Here is a 20,496-nt window from a genome sequence, read left to right as displayed (position 1 = left end):
TCCGCCATATATCGTCTTATGCTCTGCGGACAAGCCGTAACGTAAACTTCTCCTGCTCGTTATGATCTGAAACAGTGCTCTTCCATGTGACGGATAATTTTTTTTTTTTCATCTGAGCTTCAATCCCCCTGCCTGCAGAAAACAAACAAATACTTGTGATTATAACTGATGGGTTGGAAACTAGAGAGCGACTTGTTTATTTTCAATGAACGAAGCCAAACGCTGTGCACATTTCCTTGGACTTGCCATTGTGAATGAAGCGAAATGTGGCATTATAGGTCTGCGTTGTTTCAGTTGTGTTTTAGTTTGAGGGTAATTGCGTTCTCTTAATCAGCAGTGATTAGGAATGCAGTGCCACAGTAATTATCATAGCAAAACTAAACAAAAGTATGGCTCATTGGATTACTTCTTTAAGGAATGTTAAACAAGATGTTTGCGTGTCTCAGATGAAAAGTACTTTGTTTTTTTATTTTAAAAAAATCTGTAAATTAAAGCATTCATTTAAAGCATAGTGGCGGGGGGGGGGGGGGTGGTTAAGCAATATGTTTTTTATATGGGCACACAACATTAACTGATTATGTTTATGAATGTACTCAGAATGTTAGTCTCACACGATACGGATGCAACAAAGTCCTTTTTAAGAGCATCACCAGGTCTGTCTTTCTCTCCCTCTGCATTTCCTTTGTCCTGTTACCATTACATAGACTCACATATAGTAGGGCTGTGCAAAAAATCGAAAGCGATTTTCATGCGCATCTTGTCAGTAAAGGCACTCCAGTGATTAGAAGTACATCTCCAGCACGTGCATTCAGATCAGGGTTGCCAGGTTTTCAAAACAAAACCTGCCCAATTACTTCTCAAAACTATCTCAATCGCGTTTCGTTCCGGGTGATAAAATAAAATTTTTTGGCGGGGTTCCCTTGGTAAAATTCGCATTTTAGGGGCTAAACATCACGTTCTTTGTATTGGGGTTGCTTCGACCCACGGACATGAAAAACAACCACAGACTTTACTACACAGAGACGTAGTTCACAGAAAATCCACACAAAATGGATTTCAAAATCGCAGGCGATTCTTTGTTGATTTTGAATGCCGCCCCACCTGAACCAGTTTTGCCAAGTCCGAGGTTGTTTTTCATCTCCGCGGGTCGAAGCGACCCCAATACCAATAACGTGATGTTTAGCCCCTAAAATGCAAATTTTACTAAGGCAACCCTGCCAAAAACTTGTATTTTAACCCCGGGACGCAATTTTTATCGACGAACCTCCTGGAAATGCTTTTAAGAAGCAAGTGGGCAGGATTTGTTTTGAAAACCTGGCAACCCTGATCTGAACGCACGTGCTGGAGATGTACTTCTAATCACAGGAGCGCCTTTACTGACGAGATGTGCATGAAAATCGCATTCGATTTCTTGCACAGCCCTAACATATAGCATTGAGCTTTTCATTACTCAGAAACAATTGCAGTATGACATAACATAATTGCTAATGGTGCAGCATTATCTCCTTGAATTTAATGTTTTTATCATTAAAATATGTTGGCCCTTCATTCATGTTGAGGAAGACGCTAATTTGTACATATTTTATGCGTATGGTTTGTTAGAATTGACTGTTTTGATTCTCCCCGTAATTTATCTTCTTTTTTTTGTAACTATGATTAGTGTTTTATAATCTCTAAAAATAATAATAATAATAATTTCCTTAATCTGTAAATCTGAAAAGTTTTTTAAGAACCAAGTGAGAATTGACCATGAATTAATGAATGTAATCCTCCAAAAGAACAAGAAAAAATAAAATTATATGCTTCTTCTGGAAGCTATTCCTGCTGTTTTATACAGAAATAAATTGATCTTGTTTCAAGGATGTGCAGATCATTTTTTACCAGAAAGCAAGATGATGTTATTCATTAAAAACAGGATGTTTTTTTGCAGCGTTACACATTTTGAGTTGCATGTCCAGAATCAGTGTACACAAGATTGAGCTCTCAAACCTCAATCAGATATATAGTACCTCGTATTCAGTAAAAGTAAAGCTGACAGATTTGACCTTGAGGAATTGTTCCCTGTATGCTGGTCTTTGTTGGTTTATTGAGACTTGAAGGAAACAGCTCAATTATAAATGTCCTTGATGAAGAGTGTAAGACTGGTTTGGTTATCACTGCGAGTTTATCTTTACGATACAAACTTTCCCAGGTGCTGTTTGTGTGGCTGATAAAAGTCATGTTCTATCTTAGGAAACAATCCCGGTCTTGATGACATGAATGGATCAGCGTGAGTTGTTGCTGTAACGACAGGACCGGTACAGAGGTGGCTGGGTTGTAGAAGCACCTCTCTTAGGTCAGGGTCGGAGTTGAAAGGTCACAAATGGCTGCCTGTATCCTCTCATCAGGTCAGAATGGAAACAGTATTGGATACCATAAAACCGTATCAGGGTCCTATCAGAATGACTGGTTGAAATCCAATAACCGCCAGCCTTGTCCTCAACACACAGCACTGATCGTTAAGGCTTTTTGATTGGGGTCATTGCTTCCTTTAATTAAAGAATAATGCCTTTCCCTCACCCATCGAACATTCATTTATCTTTGTAGTGAAAATGTTTTTGTGTGTTTGGTTGATGACAGCTTTGGATATGTTTACTCCTAACAAAGGATCCTAGTATATGTGTAGCTTTTCAGCTTTTCTACTGATCTTTAGCTGGTTAAATGTAAAAAAAAAAAAAAAAAGTCACCTGTCCTGTCTTTAAACATTACCCTTCACCTTTCTTATCCCACCATATTCCATCAACCCTGTTTACAATGCACAATCAGTTCTTACATGAATGATTGATATCGAGTTATCGAGAAATAAACACATACATTAGTGCCCTCAAATTTAGCATTAATGCAGGTGATTAATTTTTCCAGTTTAATGGCATTAAAAATATTTAATGCAATTAATGCAGGGGTGGAGGGTTGGCAACCCCACTCACAACTGCTCTTTTTTTCTAGACAAGAAATGTTTATTTAGATGCAGCATGTCTTTATGACCACATCAAATGGGATACTCTTTAGATGTGCACTTTAGCTTTGCCTCAGCGTCAGACGCTAGTCAAACAAGAGCGGAAACAGCACAGGTGACGAGGCAGCTTCAGTATAACAACAGTGAACTGCAGTCAGATAAGATGTTGTCAGGCCATAATTAAGTAAAAAAAATTCCTGTCTTGTCAGCCACTATACTGTGCTCGTAGCACATGCTTTACAGTTGCATGCACAAATGCGCCAGCATGCGCTGTAAGCTGTATCATTTTATATTGAAGTGAATGAAACTATGAACATGCGTGTCAGATCCACGTCACGTTCAGCAGCGACAGCTCTTAAAGTAATAGCAAACCAAATAACCTAATAGCTTAACTAATATGATGTTTGGTAATCAGACAACAAAAGAAAAAGAGGAAATCAATTACTTTTGTAGCTTTGTAGCTTTAAAGATTCATCAAGGCTATATTTAATTTAGAATTTTGTGATAGATAACATTTTGGATAAATTCAATCTCTGTATATTTTAAGTAAGTATAATACTTATTTTAAGTATGCCATTTATTATAATGGGTTTATGTGAAGATTGTTTTAAGTTCACTTAAATTAAAAGTAAATTTTTAAAGTCTAATAAATGTAAAAATTGATAGTTCTCAAATATACAGTAATGTTGAATGGTGATAGTCAATGATTAAAAAGAAGAATTTCCTAGAGACATCAGTAGTCTTGTATCAGTGATACTTTGCCTTCAGTAATAAAAGATGCCATTAATTAAATATAAAAAATATATTGTCTTTGTTGTTTCTGCATTAATTTGACGATTGAATGTGAAATAATTTCAATATAAAAGTATATTTAAAAACTTTAATGTTAGGTGGTACTACTGTAAAGTGTAACTTTAACCTAACCAGCCTATACAACAACATTTGCTCAACCGGTGATCTTTGTTTGGGACTGGATTTTCTTTTTTAAAATCAGATTTCCTTTTTGAAAATAATTATTTATAAATTTCATTAATGTGAGTCTTCGCCATCAGGTTTCTTATTTGTTTGCTGTATTGGCTCTGATGAAATAGTGTAAATAATGTTGCTGCTTTGGTAATTAAATGATGAATAGGGACTAACCAGACATTGATTTACTAGAATATGGTTACGCAAATATTTGAATGATGGAGATACCAAAGTAAAGTAAGGCTGTACAAACCCTTTGGAATAGATAAACACGTACAGTTATTGCCATTATAAATTCTTGTTTATTTTGGTTTCAGCCTCACTTTGCTCCATCTCCCCTATGGATGGTGAAATATTTCCTTCTTTATAAGCATGTGCAATTGCTCTGTTTCATTTTCATTTTATGACCCTAGGAATGGGCAGGGGATTAAAAATAAATCATCATCATTATGAAACTATTGCTTGTGTAGCACCTCAACCTAGAAGCACTCTCTATTGGCCGAAACAAATGAGACATTAGGGTCGGACCGTTACGCTCCTGTCTCCATGATGCAGTCTCCCTGTGAAAAGAGCCCTCGAGAATACATGAGCGACTTTGTACATACTCATGACCTGGTTGTTATTATTATTCTTGAGACGATCACAGGGAAGTGTTGAAAGGTTGGCGCAGCTGTGAAAAACGTCAGTGATTCGGTCTCGCTCCTAGGCTATTAAACATCACTGAAAGCTGTGGTTTCAGGAGTTGTTTAGACTAACACCTTTTACAACAACCGGGTGAGACCTGTTAAAGTTTGTTAGCAGTGTGCTTGTTTAAATGCAATCTCGGACATTGAGGATACAATATAAACATGTTAGATGACGGTTTCCCTTTCTTTCTTCCTCCCTTCAGTGATCCCTTCCTATGAATCGTTTGAGGAATATAGAACCAGCTTCTGTTCCACTTCTATCATCTGTGGATATACATACTCGTACACCTTTTTTCTTCTGAAAATTCCCACCTTCATGTCATTTCCACCAAATCTCAAATAGTGTGCTGTTTAATCACATTGTGTTGAAAATTCAATTAAACTAAACTTTTCTGAACTGAAAGGACACCATTGTTTTGCTTAGGCTAAATAAGTTGATGCATACTAAATACATTTCAATAATTATTTTACGTTACACTTTGGTCAAATTAAAGCTATGACACAATTAAAAAAAATGCTATTTTTTTTTTTTTACATTTCTAAAGCTTATACTGTTATCTAAAAATGTACTCTAACTTGAGTATCTTCCAAAAGTAACTTTTTCAGTGTGAGATTTTGGTTTTGGCCAAAAATAAATAAATAAATAAATAAATAAAAAAAATATGTATATAAATAAATATATATATATATATATATATATATATATATATATATATATATATATATATATATATATATATATATATATATATATATAATAAATGAAAAAAGTAATAACAAAAAAATATTGCCACAATTATTTAATTTACATTTAGTCCTTTAGTAGACACTTTTTTTCCAAAGCAATTTAAGACTGAGGACAATAGAACCAATCAAAACCAACAAAAGAGTAAGTGCTGACATGTGTCAGTTAGTCTAATGCATTACATGTAGCAAGGATTTTGTTTTTATAATAAAAAGAAAACATAGAATAGAAGCAGAATAGAGATTGGTAGTGTTAGAGTCAATTTTTATTTTAGTTATTTATATAAATAAATAAAATGAAAACAAGTAGATAAAATAGAAATAGAAAGTGCTTAGTGTTAGATGGTCAAGTGTAGATGGAAGAGATGTCTTTTGTCATTTCTAGAAGATGGCAAAGGACTCAGCTGCTCATATTGTGTTGAATTTAATGTTTTTTTTTTTACTTTTTGTTTACCATTTTAATAATTGATATTTTTTAAGTGCAAAACAATACATTCTAAAATATTAGTAGTGAAAGTTAATTAATTATTACATGAAAAACAAAAGCAAGCATAAACATAAGTTTTTAAAAACACGTTAGTCAATAAAAAATGTACAAATAGTGCATCGACAATGTAAAATAAATATAGTTTTTAAAAATATATTGTGACTTTCAAATGTGTGATTCTGACTGGTCAGGGATAGTTCACCCAAAAATAAATATTCTGTCATGAATTACTCACCCTGATGTCTTATCAAGAAGACCTTTGTTCATCTTTAGAACACAAATTAAGATATTTTTGATGTAATTTGAGAACTTTCTGACTCTATATAGACAGCAATGTAACTGAAATGTTCCCAAGCCCAGAACAATAGGAAGAACGTCATTAAAATAGTCCATGTGACATCAGTGGTCAAGCTATGAGAATAATTTATTTTTAATTAAAAAAAAAAATAATGTCTTTATTCAACAATTCTTCTCCTGCAAATAATGTCATCCACCATTATAAAGAGTACCAACACTAAAGAATTAAGTCGTTTTTTTGTTTTTGTTTTCTTTGCATGTAAAAAGTATTCTCGTAACTTCATAAAATTACAGTTGAACCACTGATGTCACATGGACTGTCCTTACTGCATTTCTGGGCCTGGGAACATTTCAGTTGCATTGCTTTCTATGGAGGGTCAGAAAGCTCTCGGATTTCATCAAAAATACCTTACTTTGTGTTCCGAAGATGAATGAAGGGTAATTAATGACAGAATTCACATTTTTGAGTGAACTATTCTTTTAAATGTTCACTAAATTGTATATGTGACCCCCAGTATCTCTATTATGACAATGTGCTTGCTTTATCCTCAAATAATTTATTTTGCATTTCATGTTTATTAATTTATTTGATAATAAGTGGGATAATGTAGTAAACAGTCATTCGCTTATTATTACAAAATGAACCCAGACAGAATAAAAGTAAAACATTTTAATCCTTACATATTGCTGACATGTGGATGTTTATTCTGATGAAACCCAACCTTCCTATCTCTGCCAGTTGTATGAATTTAGAGTAAATTCTCTTTTATTTCTCTCCACAGGAGTGGCAGAATTCCATCCAGAAGAACGCGGGCTTGGCCTTCATCGAGCTTGTGAACGAGGGCAGGTAATTATCTAATCCTGTCCTTTGACCCTTTGTTAGCAGCCTCCTCATTATCTCCTGGCCTACAATGTTACGTCGCGTGTGTACAATCAGATTCTGTTTGGGAGGAAATCAATGTAATGTGGAAAGGGGATCAACAGGGTGACCTGGAGTTCAAGGCGTCTGTCAATAACGTGGCTTGTTCCCGTGGGTTCCCATGTGTTTCAGAGAGGCTTTCTGAGAAGGCAGCAGCGCCTTCGTTTCTCTCCCACCTCTTGGGAAATCTTTCTCGTATCTTGCTGTTTTCAGACGGGTTTATGTATCATCTGTTGGACTCTTTTACTCAGACTCCCTTTGGGATGGAAGGATCTGTCTTCAATTTCAAGCCCTTAGATCTTTCAGATGGCTCTCATTTCTATGTTAGCAATGGAAATTCATGTTAATGAATGCTGCTGTGCTGATGAGCGCTCCAGAAATGCTAATGAATGCAGTGATGCACTGAGGCTTCTCCACCTTCACGGCTGGCCATTTTTACAGCTCTTTTTCAAACATATGCTTTTTTTTGGAAAGCAGGGTCAGGGTTTAGACAACATCTGGCACACCAGCACCTGTCAGAAAGATACCAATGTAATCATAGCTGTAGAAGTGCATATAAAATATGTCATTGTAATGCCTGCTCCTCTAAAATGAATAGAATCAATGCTGAATTAGTGTTTTCAAAGTACACTATGCTATTTAAAAGCTTATCAAATTAACCAAGAAAAGTTATTTAAAAAATATGGTGTTTTAACAGTTTCTTAAAAGAGCTTAATGAGAATGAGAAGGCACGTACTAAAGTCACAAAAAAGATTAGAGTTAAGAATAAGAGTTTTAAAATCATTGCGCAGAAGCCAATGCAAATTGCAAAGCATGCCTTTAATAAAGGTTATGCTAAATGATAAACATGATGAATAATGTATATATTTGGATTTTACTTATTTGTCGTTCATGCTTATAATGTAGTAAATATCAATAATGTAAAGTAATTATACACTGTAGCTGTAGAATATAACCAAACACAAACATGATATTACCATGGTATAAACTACCATGTTAAAATAATGGTACATTTAGGTATTTTTTAGTTTTTGTCTGTTTCTATAGACTGTCATATCATAAAGTAAGTAAAAACAGATAAAGAAAGACAGGAAAGCGAAAGGGTGATAGAGAGAAGGGCAGTCACAGAGAGCGGGCTGTTATTGATGGCAGTCGGGGTGAGAGGGGTGGGAGAGGGTCACTGCAGAGTCCCTGGCACGTCCGCTCCCCCGCTGCCCGCCGCTGACACACCAGGCTCGAGTTTCAGCCCTCCACCCTCTGCCTGTTATTCTTCCACTTTGCAGAGGCCTGAGCCTCCTGACCTGCTGAGAGACTCGTCTCTGTCCCTAGGGGCGATGTTTTATTAGGCCACGGCTTGTGTTGTTCACAAATCTGCCCGGGGTGTAAATGTGCTGTTTCAAGATCAGGTTCCTCCCCGTCTGTGCTAACCCAGGGCACCATGGACAGGAAAAACAATGCTGATTCACAAACAAGACTCTGAGATGGAGAGAACAGCTTCGGGTTTTGATGAGGGCTGACAAACAGTAGCAGTAAAAGCAAGATTCATTTGATCTCCCATCAGCCCCTGTAATCATCAGATGGCCTGTGATAAGAAGCAGTGTGTGTGTCTGTGTGTGTGTATGTTTATTCAAGGAAGGCTGTTCTTACATATGTAGAAACATGAGCCGGGTTGAAATGTGCCCCCATCTCCACGTCCCCTGCATCCGTATCTTGTTAGATGCGTATCGTTTACAAATCAATCGCTGGTTGTTTTTAGTGGGGGTGGTTTTAGCTGCTGTGCTAAATATGATTTTCTGCTTGTTTTACATGATGTAGTTAAGTTGGTTTAGCATACCTTTGACACTTTGATGGCCTAACAACTGTGTGATTAAATCAACAAAACTGATTTCACAGATTAACACTTGAGAGATGTTGAAGGTCCCCATTTTAGCTATTTTGTGAACATTCAGTACGTTTACATGGACAACAATACTCGGATTTTAATATGATTAAGACAATACTCTGAATAAGAATCTACCATGCAAACTGATGTTTGATTATCCTTAATTAATAGTCGAAGTACACACTAATCGAATTAAGATTTGGAGTATTCCTATTTTAGCTGCATTATTGAAGTGCAGTAAAGACATGTACACACCTTCACACATTATTACCGTTGTGTAGGACTTTTCACCGCATTTTGCGACAGGATACACACACGGATGTGGTCAAACGTTTGAATGCAACAAAAGAAAGGCTTCAACAACCCTGTCGTCTGTTTGCATGTATAGCATGATCAATAATTAACTGCAGTTGAAGCTTTCATTAAATAAAAAATTAAACACCCAAAACTATGTATGGCATCATAATGAAGACGAACTGTATGTTTATATGTGAAATTATGGAGGGGATTAGGATGGCGTCGCGTGGTGATGTAATGACGTGTGCCATTAATCGATCTATGTACAGTACTATAACATGTTAAAGGGGAAATTACAGGAATATTCTAAAAGAATATAATAATATTGACTTATTTAGAATAAGGTAAACAATTTGATTAATGATGTCCATGTAAATGTATTCAATGTCAAGTAATTTATAATGAAATTTATGTGCAGTATTTTTTATTAGGAATGTTTGATTTACACAACACATCATTTATTGCCAATATGAGCAAATATTTTTATTATTATTATCAGTATTTGTTGTATATCTGCTGATATTGGATTTTTATCTCCTTATGTAGGATAGCTATAATGCTGTACATTATAATGTTATGATGCATAAATTCACTTGTAGCATTCAAACTATTTATTTTAGTTTTTTTAGGGCTGCACAATATCAAATTAAAATCAATATTGGCGTCTGCGCCATTCATTAACAGAGACACACAGAACATGTGGGATTCATATTTAAATCAACTTTTGCGGCATAATAGTTAAAGATACTAGTCCATATCACGATTTGATCTAAGTGTAATGACCTACTTTTAATTCATTTAAAATTTGACAAATTCTCTGATATTAAACTGTGAATTCTGATTCTAAACCATTCCGTCCATGTTTTCCGCAGCGCAGAATCGTAATCGTATATATATCATGGAATAACAAACTATCACAATGTCAGTTTTTCCCCCCAATATTGTACAGCCCAATAGATAAAAAATATCAACCATAATATGAAAATAGTTACTGGATTATTGATATCTGCATGTTTCTTGATTCAAGTTCTTGAAGGTTTGTTTCTGTAAATATGTCTACTGCATATCTTACGATTAGTACATTTCTTAATAAATGTAACAACATGTGATGCATATAAAATCCAGTGTTTGAATTCAGTTATGTTAACAACACTAACTGCAAAAATATTCAGACAGAAGCATGTGAACTGAGTGTTTAATGTGATTTTGATGTACAGACTGCTGAGCCACACCATGAAGGACCATCTGGTGCGTGTCGCTAATGAGGCCGAGTTCATTCTGAGCCGCCAGAGAGCAGAGGACATCCACAAACACGCAGAGTTTGAGGTGAGTGTGCTCACACACACACACAAACAAACAAACACGGTGTCAGCATCGGTCTACAACAGTGCTTGTCTGTAGTCAGTGATGCTCCTAAAGTTTACAATAGTTGAAGACACTTTAAAGGGCTTGATAGACACCCTGTGAATAATGTGTCATTGTTTCCTGTACTACTAACTGGGGCAAACAAATTCATAGCTCATGCTGCATTTTACAGGCTTTTGTCCTATTAAATGTGAATACCACTCTAAAATAAAAATATCATCTAATACCACTTCCCACTGACTAGCAATGCAACTGTGATGTAAATTACTGGCCATTTAAAATACAGTACATCTGTAATTTTGTAGTATTATTATAGTTTAAAATCTCAGTTTTTTTTAAATCCTAAATATAATTTTCTTTTTAAATTTATTTTAAAATGTAATTTATTCCTGTCATGGCAAAACTGAATTATCAGTAGCCCTTACTCCAGTCTTCAGTGTCACATGATCCTTCAGAATTAATTTAAATACATATATTGGCACAAAGTGAATGTCTTTACTGTCACTTTTGATCAATGAAATGCATCATTGTTGAATTAAAAAAAAAAAAATTGAATGTTAGTGTATAAAAATGACAGTCCCTTCAAAATGTCCTGCTTCAACTTAACAGGAAATAAAATGTCCAGGTCACGTCATTTCATGAGATCTTGAAGACTTGCAGCTGAGTGAAGCAATAGCTAAGTTTTCTTGACATATTGTACAAACAAGCCACTTTCACTTTATGCAGATATATTCTGTTTCAGGGTTGATTTTACAAATGTAAAAAACTGTTGTAAGATTTAATGAAATTGTTAAGCCCCTGTGAGGATATTAAAAAAGAAAGTTTTGTCTGTCGGAACTGAGAGGCTGCCAACGTGAAGGAGAACAAATGTTTTCTTTTCAAACACAACTTATATGGAAGAAGGTTTCAAGCTTTGGCTACAGAGATTGCGTTTGGCATGTATCTTACCAAAACATAGCAGCACAGTTGATTTATTCCTTATAGCACAGCCATAGGGCATTCCTCCACCGCTGCCCCGCCAAACACGCACACACATTACCTCTTTTATCACCGCAGTCTCGCTTTCTCATTCCTTCCATCATTCTCCATTCCTGTCTACCTGCTTCTTTTTTCCTCACGATTCCCTTCGGACTCATGTTCTGCCTGTTGTGCTCCCTTTGTGGGAGAATTTCACCAGTGACAGGAATACAGCACCTTCTTCTCTGTCTTACTTTCATTTCCCATCCCTCCCTCTGGTTCTGTCTGGCACTGGGGGCAGGATGTGACCGTGTAAAGGGGGAGTGAGCTCTGCTCTGTTCAACATCTCCCACCCTCCAGTTGTAAAATGTTATGCTTTCAGAAAGGTTCAAGGCAGGGTCTCTGAACTGAGACTAGGAGGGGAAAACATTTGAGGGACAGTATTAAAAGTTAACGTAAAATCGGAGGAGGAGATCATGCATCGTGTCTGTGAAAGGTTCTGCAGTAGTCTGCTTAGTTAGGGTCATGTTTTGTATCTGATTGGGCCTATACGCTTATTTTGGCAGCTTTTCTCTAACGTTTGTTTTCAGAAAACAAAAGAATTCCCACTCCTTCACTTGATGTCTAGCTGTCATAATCAGTTCAAAGAATCAGAATCACTGTCCTGTTTTGACCCTCCTCATCAGAACACTCCATTTGAATAGGCATGGCAGATTGCAGACTTCAATAACAGTTCTGTTTGACAGTCTACGTCCTTCACAGATGGACACTTTTGTGATTTAGGTTAAAAACGCATAAATACTCATATCAAACGATCTGTTTCAAAGACAAAGCAATAGTGATCACTAGGGCTGGGAGATATGGCTGAAAAAATTTTCACAATAATTCTTTTCATATCAGTCGTTATCGATAATTATCGCGACACACGTCAAACCTTTATTTATTTTTTAAGTTTAAAGCCAGATTTTTGCTTCAACGTGAACTTCACCGTGTCACCTACACAGCCATTCCAGCAGTAACACTCAACACTATAGAGGCATGGACCTTGTAAAACAGATGAGAGCTGGAAGTATTAGTTGAATATACCCTGCTTAAACAAGCTTCCTTACAGTACCTCACAGTGACATTTAGAGGGAACCTCGGAACACCCTTCCTCATCATTCCAACTGCCCCAAATTCCCAGGATTGGCCAAATTCTCCTAGACGCTCAGTGGAAGACGGCCGCACTCTAGGGACGTGCTTAGCTTTCCTTTTTCACTCTAATTGGCCCCTCTGGTCCGATTCTTTCTGCTTTTCCAGCCTCACACACAGCACGCTGGAGAATGTATCATTCTCACAAATACTACTAGATATTCTAACAAAAGTGGAGAAAATGCACAGATTATCAATGCCAAAGAAATGCTAATAAAATAAAAAAAAATAAAACACACTAAAAGGTTCAGTTATTATTTTATAGTGTTTAGCTAAATATATTTATTTTAAAAATGAGGTAAAAATATGCCTTCAACATTACATATAAAGGCGCTGTACTATTTGATCCATGTACTATTTAATAATTTACTTGAAATCTCCCATAATGCTGTTCTCTGTGGAGCAGAGCTGGTCACTGTTTTACATGACTTAGGACAGCACTATCAGGTGCAATTATGCCATTTTTTGTCACTCACTGCTTCATGACGAAAGCCGTGCTGTGATGCTCCACTGACCCAAACTCTTTTTTTTTTTTTTACATGGACATCACAGTTACATTGGACAAACCATGTGGACTTGTTTAAGTGTTTTAGCATGCATGCTATTTTTCAACACCAGTCCACAGGAGATTTTTCTAAGAAAAAAACTAAAAAAAAAATAAACAATGCTAATAATAATAAATAACAATAACAATGTTACAATAAAACTATTAATAATGATACTAATTAAGAGAAAAAAAACATTTATACAGAAGCTACAAAGCAAAGACAACATAATCAGACAATATCGCAATAGTAATATGATGTAAAGAACTATTCATGTGAGCCCTGTTGTTTGTTTTTTAACCATTGTTTAAGTCCTCTGTTAAAAGCATTATCATTGGTCTCTAGTTTTAAATTAGTTGGTAAGGCATTCCAAAGTTTTGGCCCCTTAACAGAGAAAGCAGATTGGTCAAAGGAGGTCTTATACTTTGGAGCAAGACAGTCACCACTAATAGTGGCTCATGTATTTGCCCTATGAGAGTTCTGACGCCTACAGTGGTGAAACATGATTCATTAGACATTTTAAAACCAATTTGAGAAAATTAAAATCAATGAAACTATCAAAACTAAGAAGGTTATGCTTTCTTAGAACATTACAATGATGCCATCTCATGGGTTTCTGGTCCATAACTTTTATTGCCTGTTTATATATTGAAATAATAGGCTTTAATTTATTTGGAGAGACTTGGGACCATGATGTGAGACAATATGATAAATGTGAAAAAATCATTGCATGCATGTAAAGTTTTGCAGTTTGACATGACAAATCTCTTCTAATAACATGAAAACAATTAAGATTTGGTTTGACCTTCTTACAGATGTACTCAATGTGACTGTCAAATTTTAAATTCTTATCTAGAATAATCCCTAGATACTTGACTTTAGTCACTGTTTTAATTACTTCATTTTTAATCTGCACCTCAAATACATCCCTTCTAGGCCTATTTCCTATGGAGAATTAAATGGAAACAGTTTTTTTTAGCATTAAGAGTTAAATGAGACAACTCAAGCCATTTAGAGATGTTATGTAATGCCTGAGTCAGGTGGCTGGGTGTTGTAGTGGACACATGGATGACAGTGTCATCAGCATACATCTGACAGCCAACGCCTTGACAGCAATTTGGTAAGTCATTAATGTACATTGTAAACAGCAGAGGGCCAAGTACAGAACCTTGCGGTACTCCCGTGTTGTCTGCAAAGGAGACTTAGCCCCATTAACCCTGACACACTGCTGTCTTCCACCCAAATAAGAGCTAAACCACTGAATGGCTTCGGATGACATTTTAAATTGATTTAATTTATTTATTAAATTACTGTGATTAACAGTGTCAAAGGCCTTTTTTAGGTCCAAAAACACTGCCCCAACAACATTCCCTTTATCCAATGAGGCTTTTATTTTTTCAACCAAATAGCAGTTAGCAGTTTCAGTGGAATATTTTTTTCTAAATCCAAATTGCTGTTGATAAAGCAACTGGTTAGACTCTAAATGTTCCATTAATTGCTCGGCGACAATCTTCTCCAAAACTTTTGAGACTACAGGAAGGATAGCAATAGGCCTATAGTTGCTTGTTATATCAGTATCGCCCGGTTTATAGACCGGCGTAATCATTGCTGTTTTCCAGCTCTCTGGGAATATTTTAGTTTGTATCGATAAATTAACTAAATAAGTAATTGGCACCAACAGACAGCTTTCATATCTCTTAATAAATGCAGCATCAATGTTATAATTGTCCTTAGACCTGGAGTTACTCATGTTTGTGATCACCATTTTTACTTTATCACAAGAAACCTCTTTAATATAAAAGGAGCCTGTATGAGCACTGTAAAATTCTTCAGGAGATGACTCAATATATTTAAAATTACTTGCTAATTCTTTTACAGATTCAATAAAAAAAAAACAATTAAAAACATTTGCAATAGCCTCATTACTATGAATCAGATTATTACAAACTTTCAGACAATTTATTTTTAAATGTTTTTGTCTACTCGAATTGGTTAATCTATTTATATGTTGCCACAATTTAGAACTGCTGCCATTGGCCTCTTCAATTAATTTAGAAAAATAATTAGTCTTAGCCTTTCGCAGTTCTGATACTACTGTGTTCCTCAAACCAGTAAAAATAAGGTGATCAGTATTATTTTTTGTTATTAAGGACTTTTTAAGAGCAAGGTCTCGCTTTTTAACGATCTGAAGGATGTTACTGTTAAACCATGGAAGAGAGAGTTTCTTAGGCCTACTTTTCCAGGTTTTCGTATGTTTTCTTATTAATTCACTTAAATTAGAGGCAAAATTGCTTGCACTATGGTTTAAGTCTGATTCTTTAATTACCTCTTCCCAATTAACTTCCTTCAAATCATGTTCAAAACTGGCTATTTTTGACTTGGGAATTCCTGTTGTTAAAATTGAATTTTCTATTTTATTATGGTGAAGTAGTCGTTTTTTAGTTAACTTTCTTACCATCAGTGTCATGTTATGTTTTTGTAACTCTGTTAGTAAAAATTAGATCTATAAGAGTTTCACTAGTTAGTCTTTTTCTAGTTATTCTAGTGGATCTATCAATCAGCTGTTTTAATTTAAATTTCTCCATAGTTGATTTTAATTTTGATTTACTAGTTTTAACCATCCAGTTTATGTTAAAGTCCCCAAACATCATACATTCACAACAGCTGTCAACATGAGAAAGAAGATTCTTCAGTTCATTGTAAAAGTGTATATCATGACCTGGAGGCTTATAAAGCACAACTATATTAAATTTCATATTTGTAGAAAGAATTACATTCAATCCCAAGCATTCCAGGTTCACATTCAGATCAAGTTCTAAACATTTAAAATGTTTCCTAATATAAATTAAAACACCCCCTCCCCTTCCTTTGGCTCTATCTCTTCTATAACAACTATATTCTAGTATATTAATTAGGCTTAGTAGGGACATCATGATTCAACCAAGTCTCAGATATACACAAAAAAATCCAAATTAGAATCAATAAGTAAGTTCTGTATCTGGTCTATTTTTGGTAGTATGCTTCTTATATTTATATGTCCTCCCAATATTCCTTTAGGTTTAGTTTCAGAATTCCAAATGATTCTAGCATGATTGACAGTTTGAAAGATCCTTGACTTCCTCTGTTTCAACATTGCGCGATTTATTTCTAGTTTTTTTGCCCTCGCGGGACTCTTTCTTTGTTGACATGCATCCGTTATCACAGACGGGCCGTCATGAGAATAACAGTCCATGGTTGGTATACTATATGGATTATTATGAGGCACAAAACTCACCCCAGTGTCCATGTCAGTGGTCCCGGACTGATCAAACACTACTGCCGCTGTTGCCATTTCTGCTAGACCACATAACTCCGCGCTCCCCTCTGAGCCCGGAGCTTGTAACTTTAACCGCTGCTCGAGTCCATCCGGCTCTCCCAGAGCACCTGTGGATTCACAGCCTCCCAGCTCCGCGTCTCCAACAGCACCGGCTGGACTGGCACATCCACCCAGCCATGCCTCCCCTCGAGAACCACGCCGACGAGAACTCCCTCCGACCGGCCCACACACGAGGGTAGTGCAAGCTCCTCCACCGGAACAGACGCCATCAAGATCCGGAGCCAAGGTGAGCTGCGAGGATATTATAGAAGTTTTAACCGGCTGGAGTATCACTGCAGGTGACACTGACTGCATCTGGAAGATTTCGTATGGTGTTGGATTAGGCTCTGCATGGAAAAGTGGCCCTGGATTTAAGTGAAGTCAGGCAAAAGTCAGGCAAAAAAGATTTAAGACAGCGATTTAAAAAAAATTATAAAATTCCAGCACACGAGTGGAACCTTCCAAACCACCCAAGGCAGGTGCCGCCATCCCTTCTGCTAGCTTACTCCGTGTGTTCTCTTTGGACACAGGTGTGTGTTTGTAGATTATTTGCATGTTTAAGACTTGCCGTGGACCCCTGGGTTACGGTTGACTGAATCACTACTGCCATAAATAATTTGAATAAAAGATACTGATGTTGGACAGGAAGATGGCTGATTTTTATTTATTTATTTATTTATTTTTTTTGATTGGTTGGTTTTCAGTAATTTATGGAGGGAAATATGACATGGTTAGAATGGTCACAGTTATTTGTGATGTTATGGGTCACACTTTTGATAAAGTTGGCAGTGTGTAAGTCAATGTTTCCCAAACTGTGGGTCCATCTCATACATCCAGGATGGCTGTGGAAAATTGTTTGCAAAAATTTCACTGAAAAACCAAGCTGGATAGTATATGGATAAATTGTTGTCAAAGTTGTATTATTGATACATTTCTTAGAAGTTTTTAAGTGTATTTTGTTTCTTACAACATGGCTTCTCAGTCACAGCACAGATTTCTTAAGAATCCATCTCAGTATTGAATCCCTCACTTAGATGTAGTTGCTCCTCTGTGACCCCTGAAAAGCAGTGAGCAACCGATAAGTGCAGCACTGATATTGCCGTATTGATTTTCCTCCATTCCGGCTCTTGCCATCTTCTCTGAGCCACTGGTTTCATTTTGCACGGCCACAATAAAAATAACAGGCCAGTGAAAGATGTCCCCGTGGGGATCACACTGCCTTTCCATCCTGAAGAGCAGTTTACACAGGATTTGGATGTTTAAGGGAACAACATGAAATATGAGACATATGAGAACCAGAATGGATGGAGAAGTTTGCTTTTTGTTTTTTTAACATTGTTTCATTCATGAATTAATGTGTGTAATGCTGTAGCCTTGATGCCATTCAGAATGAGGATAATTGACCTGTTGGTTGCCTGTGATCGACAGTTATGTGTCTTAACAATATCCGAGCAGGGCTAGTTTTCGTTGGAAGAGGTTAGGTACAGTAAATTTGACATCAGGTTTTTTTTTTTTTACATACATGAAAATTACAGAGAAAATTACCTACTGTTTTTGGCAAACTCAGGGGTCCTCTGAGAAATCTAATCCTGAAAGGGTAGAAATGTCTGTAATTATGGTATATTATTTTTTCCACATCAGTTCTCATTTTATTTCCTTTGTTGAATGCTGCAACTAAAGCAAAAATTATTTTGCCAATTTCTTTACAGTTTTTCCGCCTGATGCTTTTTCTTTCAGATTTAGAACTTTCTGTTAAATTTCGGAGTAAAATAAAAATTGGGGTATTGAGAGCAACCCCCAACCATTAAAAAAATACAAATAAAATAAAGTATATACGGTAAATCAGAATTAAAAAGTGAATAAATTAATGAATGATGGAAAGGAATAAAATGTGAGTACTTTTTAGACTTTTAGTTAGTGACAGGTTTGACCTCAATCTAAATTCCTTCTCTTATATGCCTGATATACCTAATTATATTATTTATACCTATTATATTACATGAAGTATCTAATTTTAAATAGGTCCTTTTAATTTCAATGGGTTGTCAATTCTGACAACAGACCCTTCTGTTTTAGTAAAACATAATGCTGAATCAGTACTTGAAATCATAGTTCCTCTGTTAATAATTGTAACTCAAACAGTGTTTAGAAAATTAATTCCATCTAAATAATATTTGAAAGTGTTTTCGTTATTACTTTATATGGAGGCTTTGTGTTTTCTCCCTTAGTAGGCCTATCAATACCACAGTCACTCTTGAATCTGGTTGGATTTTATGCAAACTCTGGAGCTTCCACTGGTGACAGTGCAGTCCAGAAACCCAAATACTAATATCGATAAGATAACCATGATGCATATCTGAAAGATCATTGGAGAGAAGGAATCTGTGAGGCACTGCAAACTGAACCAAGGTGAAAATGCAACATTGTAACTGTTTAATGTCTTTTTCAAAACAAATCAAAATAACTGCAGATCTAAAAACACTAAATTTTATTGAACATTATTCAGGGTGCTTGTATGTGAAGCACAGACTGCCATAGTATATTGTGCATTTGAGGAATGGGTCTTAAGAGAAAGCTGGCATCATTGAAGACAGCCTTTGTTCCCGTGCATTCTCTAGTTGGTGAATTATTTAGTAAATAAAAATAAATTTATGTTTGTTCCCTGTCAGGGTTCAAATCCACCAGAAGAGATGTTGGTGGATACCAGTGATTTAGACACACTACATTACGTAGATGGATAACATATGCCTTTATACACTCCCCCACTCCCCTCCTTTCTCTCTGTCTCACACACATACACACACACACACACACACTCATCCATCCACTCTGGAATTGAGTTATCTTTACCCCTTGAGAGTGAGATTACAGGGACAGCAGGGTCCTGACGGACACAGAGATAACTGCTGGAAATCCAATTATCTTTTAGTGTTCTCTTTCTAATAGGATCCTTAATACGGAAAAGATTTTTCCGGTAACAACTGTACGATGGTGGCTGATACCTGCCAGGGAGAAAAGAAAGGACAGATTTAGAGAGAGGAAGCGACTTCCTTCTTTAATGAGAGTCTTTCTTTATTAGAATTAAAATGTGGCAGAGACTGGGCCACAAGGCCAGATCTTTTGGATGTGATAGAACGGGGTCATTGTTCTCTCTTAGGCTTTCTTGTTCTTTTTTTTGTTAGCTTTTACTTGATCTTGAAGTGATGGAGTGTAATTGAGTTGACTCCCGACTGAAGTGTGTGTGAAGTGAGGTGATGGGCCACTTCATTAGCGTTTAATGTCTGTGTTTTTGTATGAGGAGACTAAGAGTTAATGACATCAACTGCGAAATGAGACGCATGACCTCGTATTATTCCAGCGTGCATGTTCACTAATCCTCCAGCCTCTGACAGTTATCTGTACTAGCCAAACAAAAGCACATCTAAATGATGTGTACTTAGAGCTTCAGTAAGGTTACACTTTTGCCCTTTGATAAGTCAGCAGCTATCCTTTAGCTTCACCATAAATGCTATCTTTACCGCAAGTAATGGCTTTGTGGAATACACACGTACATGCTGTTTCTTTCTCTCCCTTGTTCTGTCCTTTACTTGCTTTAATTAATTCCCCAGGTGATGGCAGTGCAGCAGGTCATTATACTGTATCTTGTCCCCAATGCTCTGGTGAATAGAGCCCTTCTGCTTCACATTTAGAACACTGAAGGGTTAGACACATTTTCTTTTATTATTAATAGAATTTGTAATTAAAATAATTACATCATATGTCATTTGATTACTAGAATAATCAATATTTGCTGAGAACATTCTCAGGAAT

At 36.1% G+C, this 20,496-nt stretch overlaps 1 protein-coding gene across 3 annotated transcripts in view; it reads left to right on the top strand.

The window, feature by feature from the left end:
- lrba (LPS-responsive vesicle trafficking, beach and anchor containing) overlaps positions 1 to 20,496 on the top strand; it is a 307,888-nt gene that overhangs the window by 159,463 nt on the left and 127,929 nt on the right. For all 3 annotated transcript variants that reach the window (XM_059554011.1, XM_059554012.1, XM_059554010.1), the window contains exons 34-35: positions 6,958 to 7,022; positions 10,491 to 10,599. In XM_059554011.1, coding sequence (XP_059409994.1) covers positions 6,958 to 7,022; positions 10,491 to 10,599 — 174 coding nt within the window. The remainder of the gene's footprint in view (positions 1 to 6,957; positions 7,023 to 10,490; positions 10,600 to 20,496) is intronic.

The sequence above is a fragment of the Carassius carassius genome, chromosome 7, assembly GCF_963082965.1.
Source record: "Carassius carassius chromosome 7, fCarCar2.1, whole genome shotgun sequence".
Classification (NCBI taxonomy): domain Eukaryota; kingdom Metazoa; phylum Chordata; class Actinopteri; order Cypriniformes; family Cyprinidae; genus Carassius; species Carassius carassius.
Note: the sequence above shows the minus strand (reverse complement) of the source record. Positions and strands in the feature narration are given on the sequence as shown.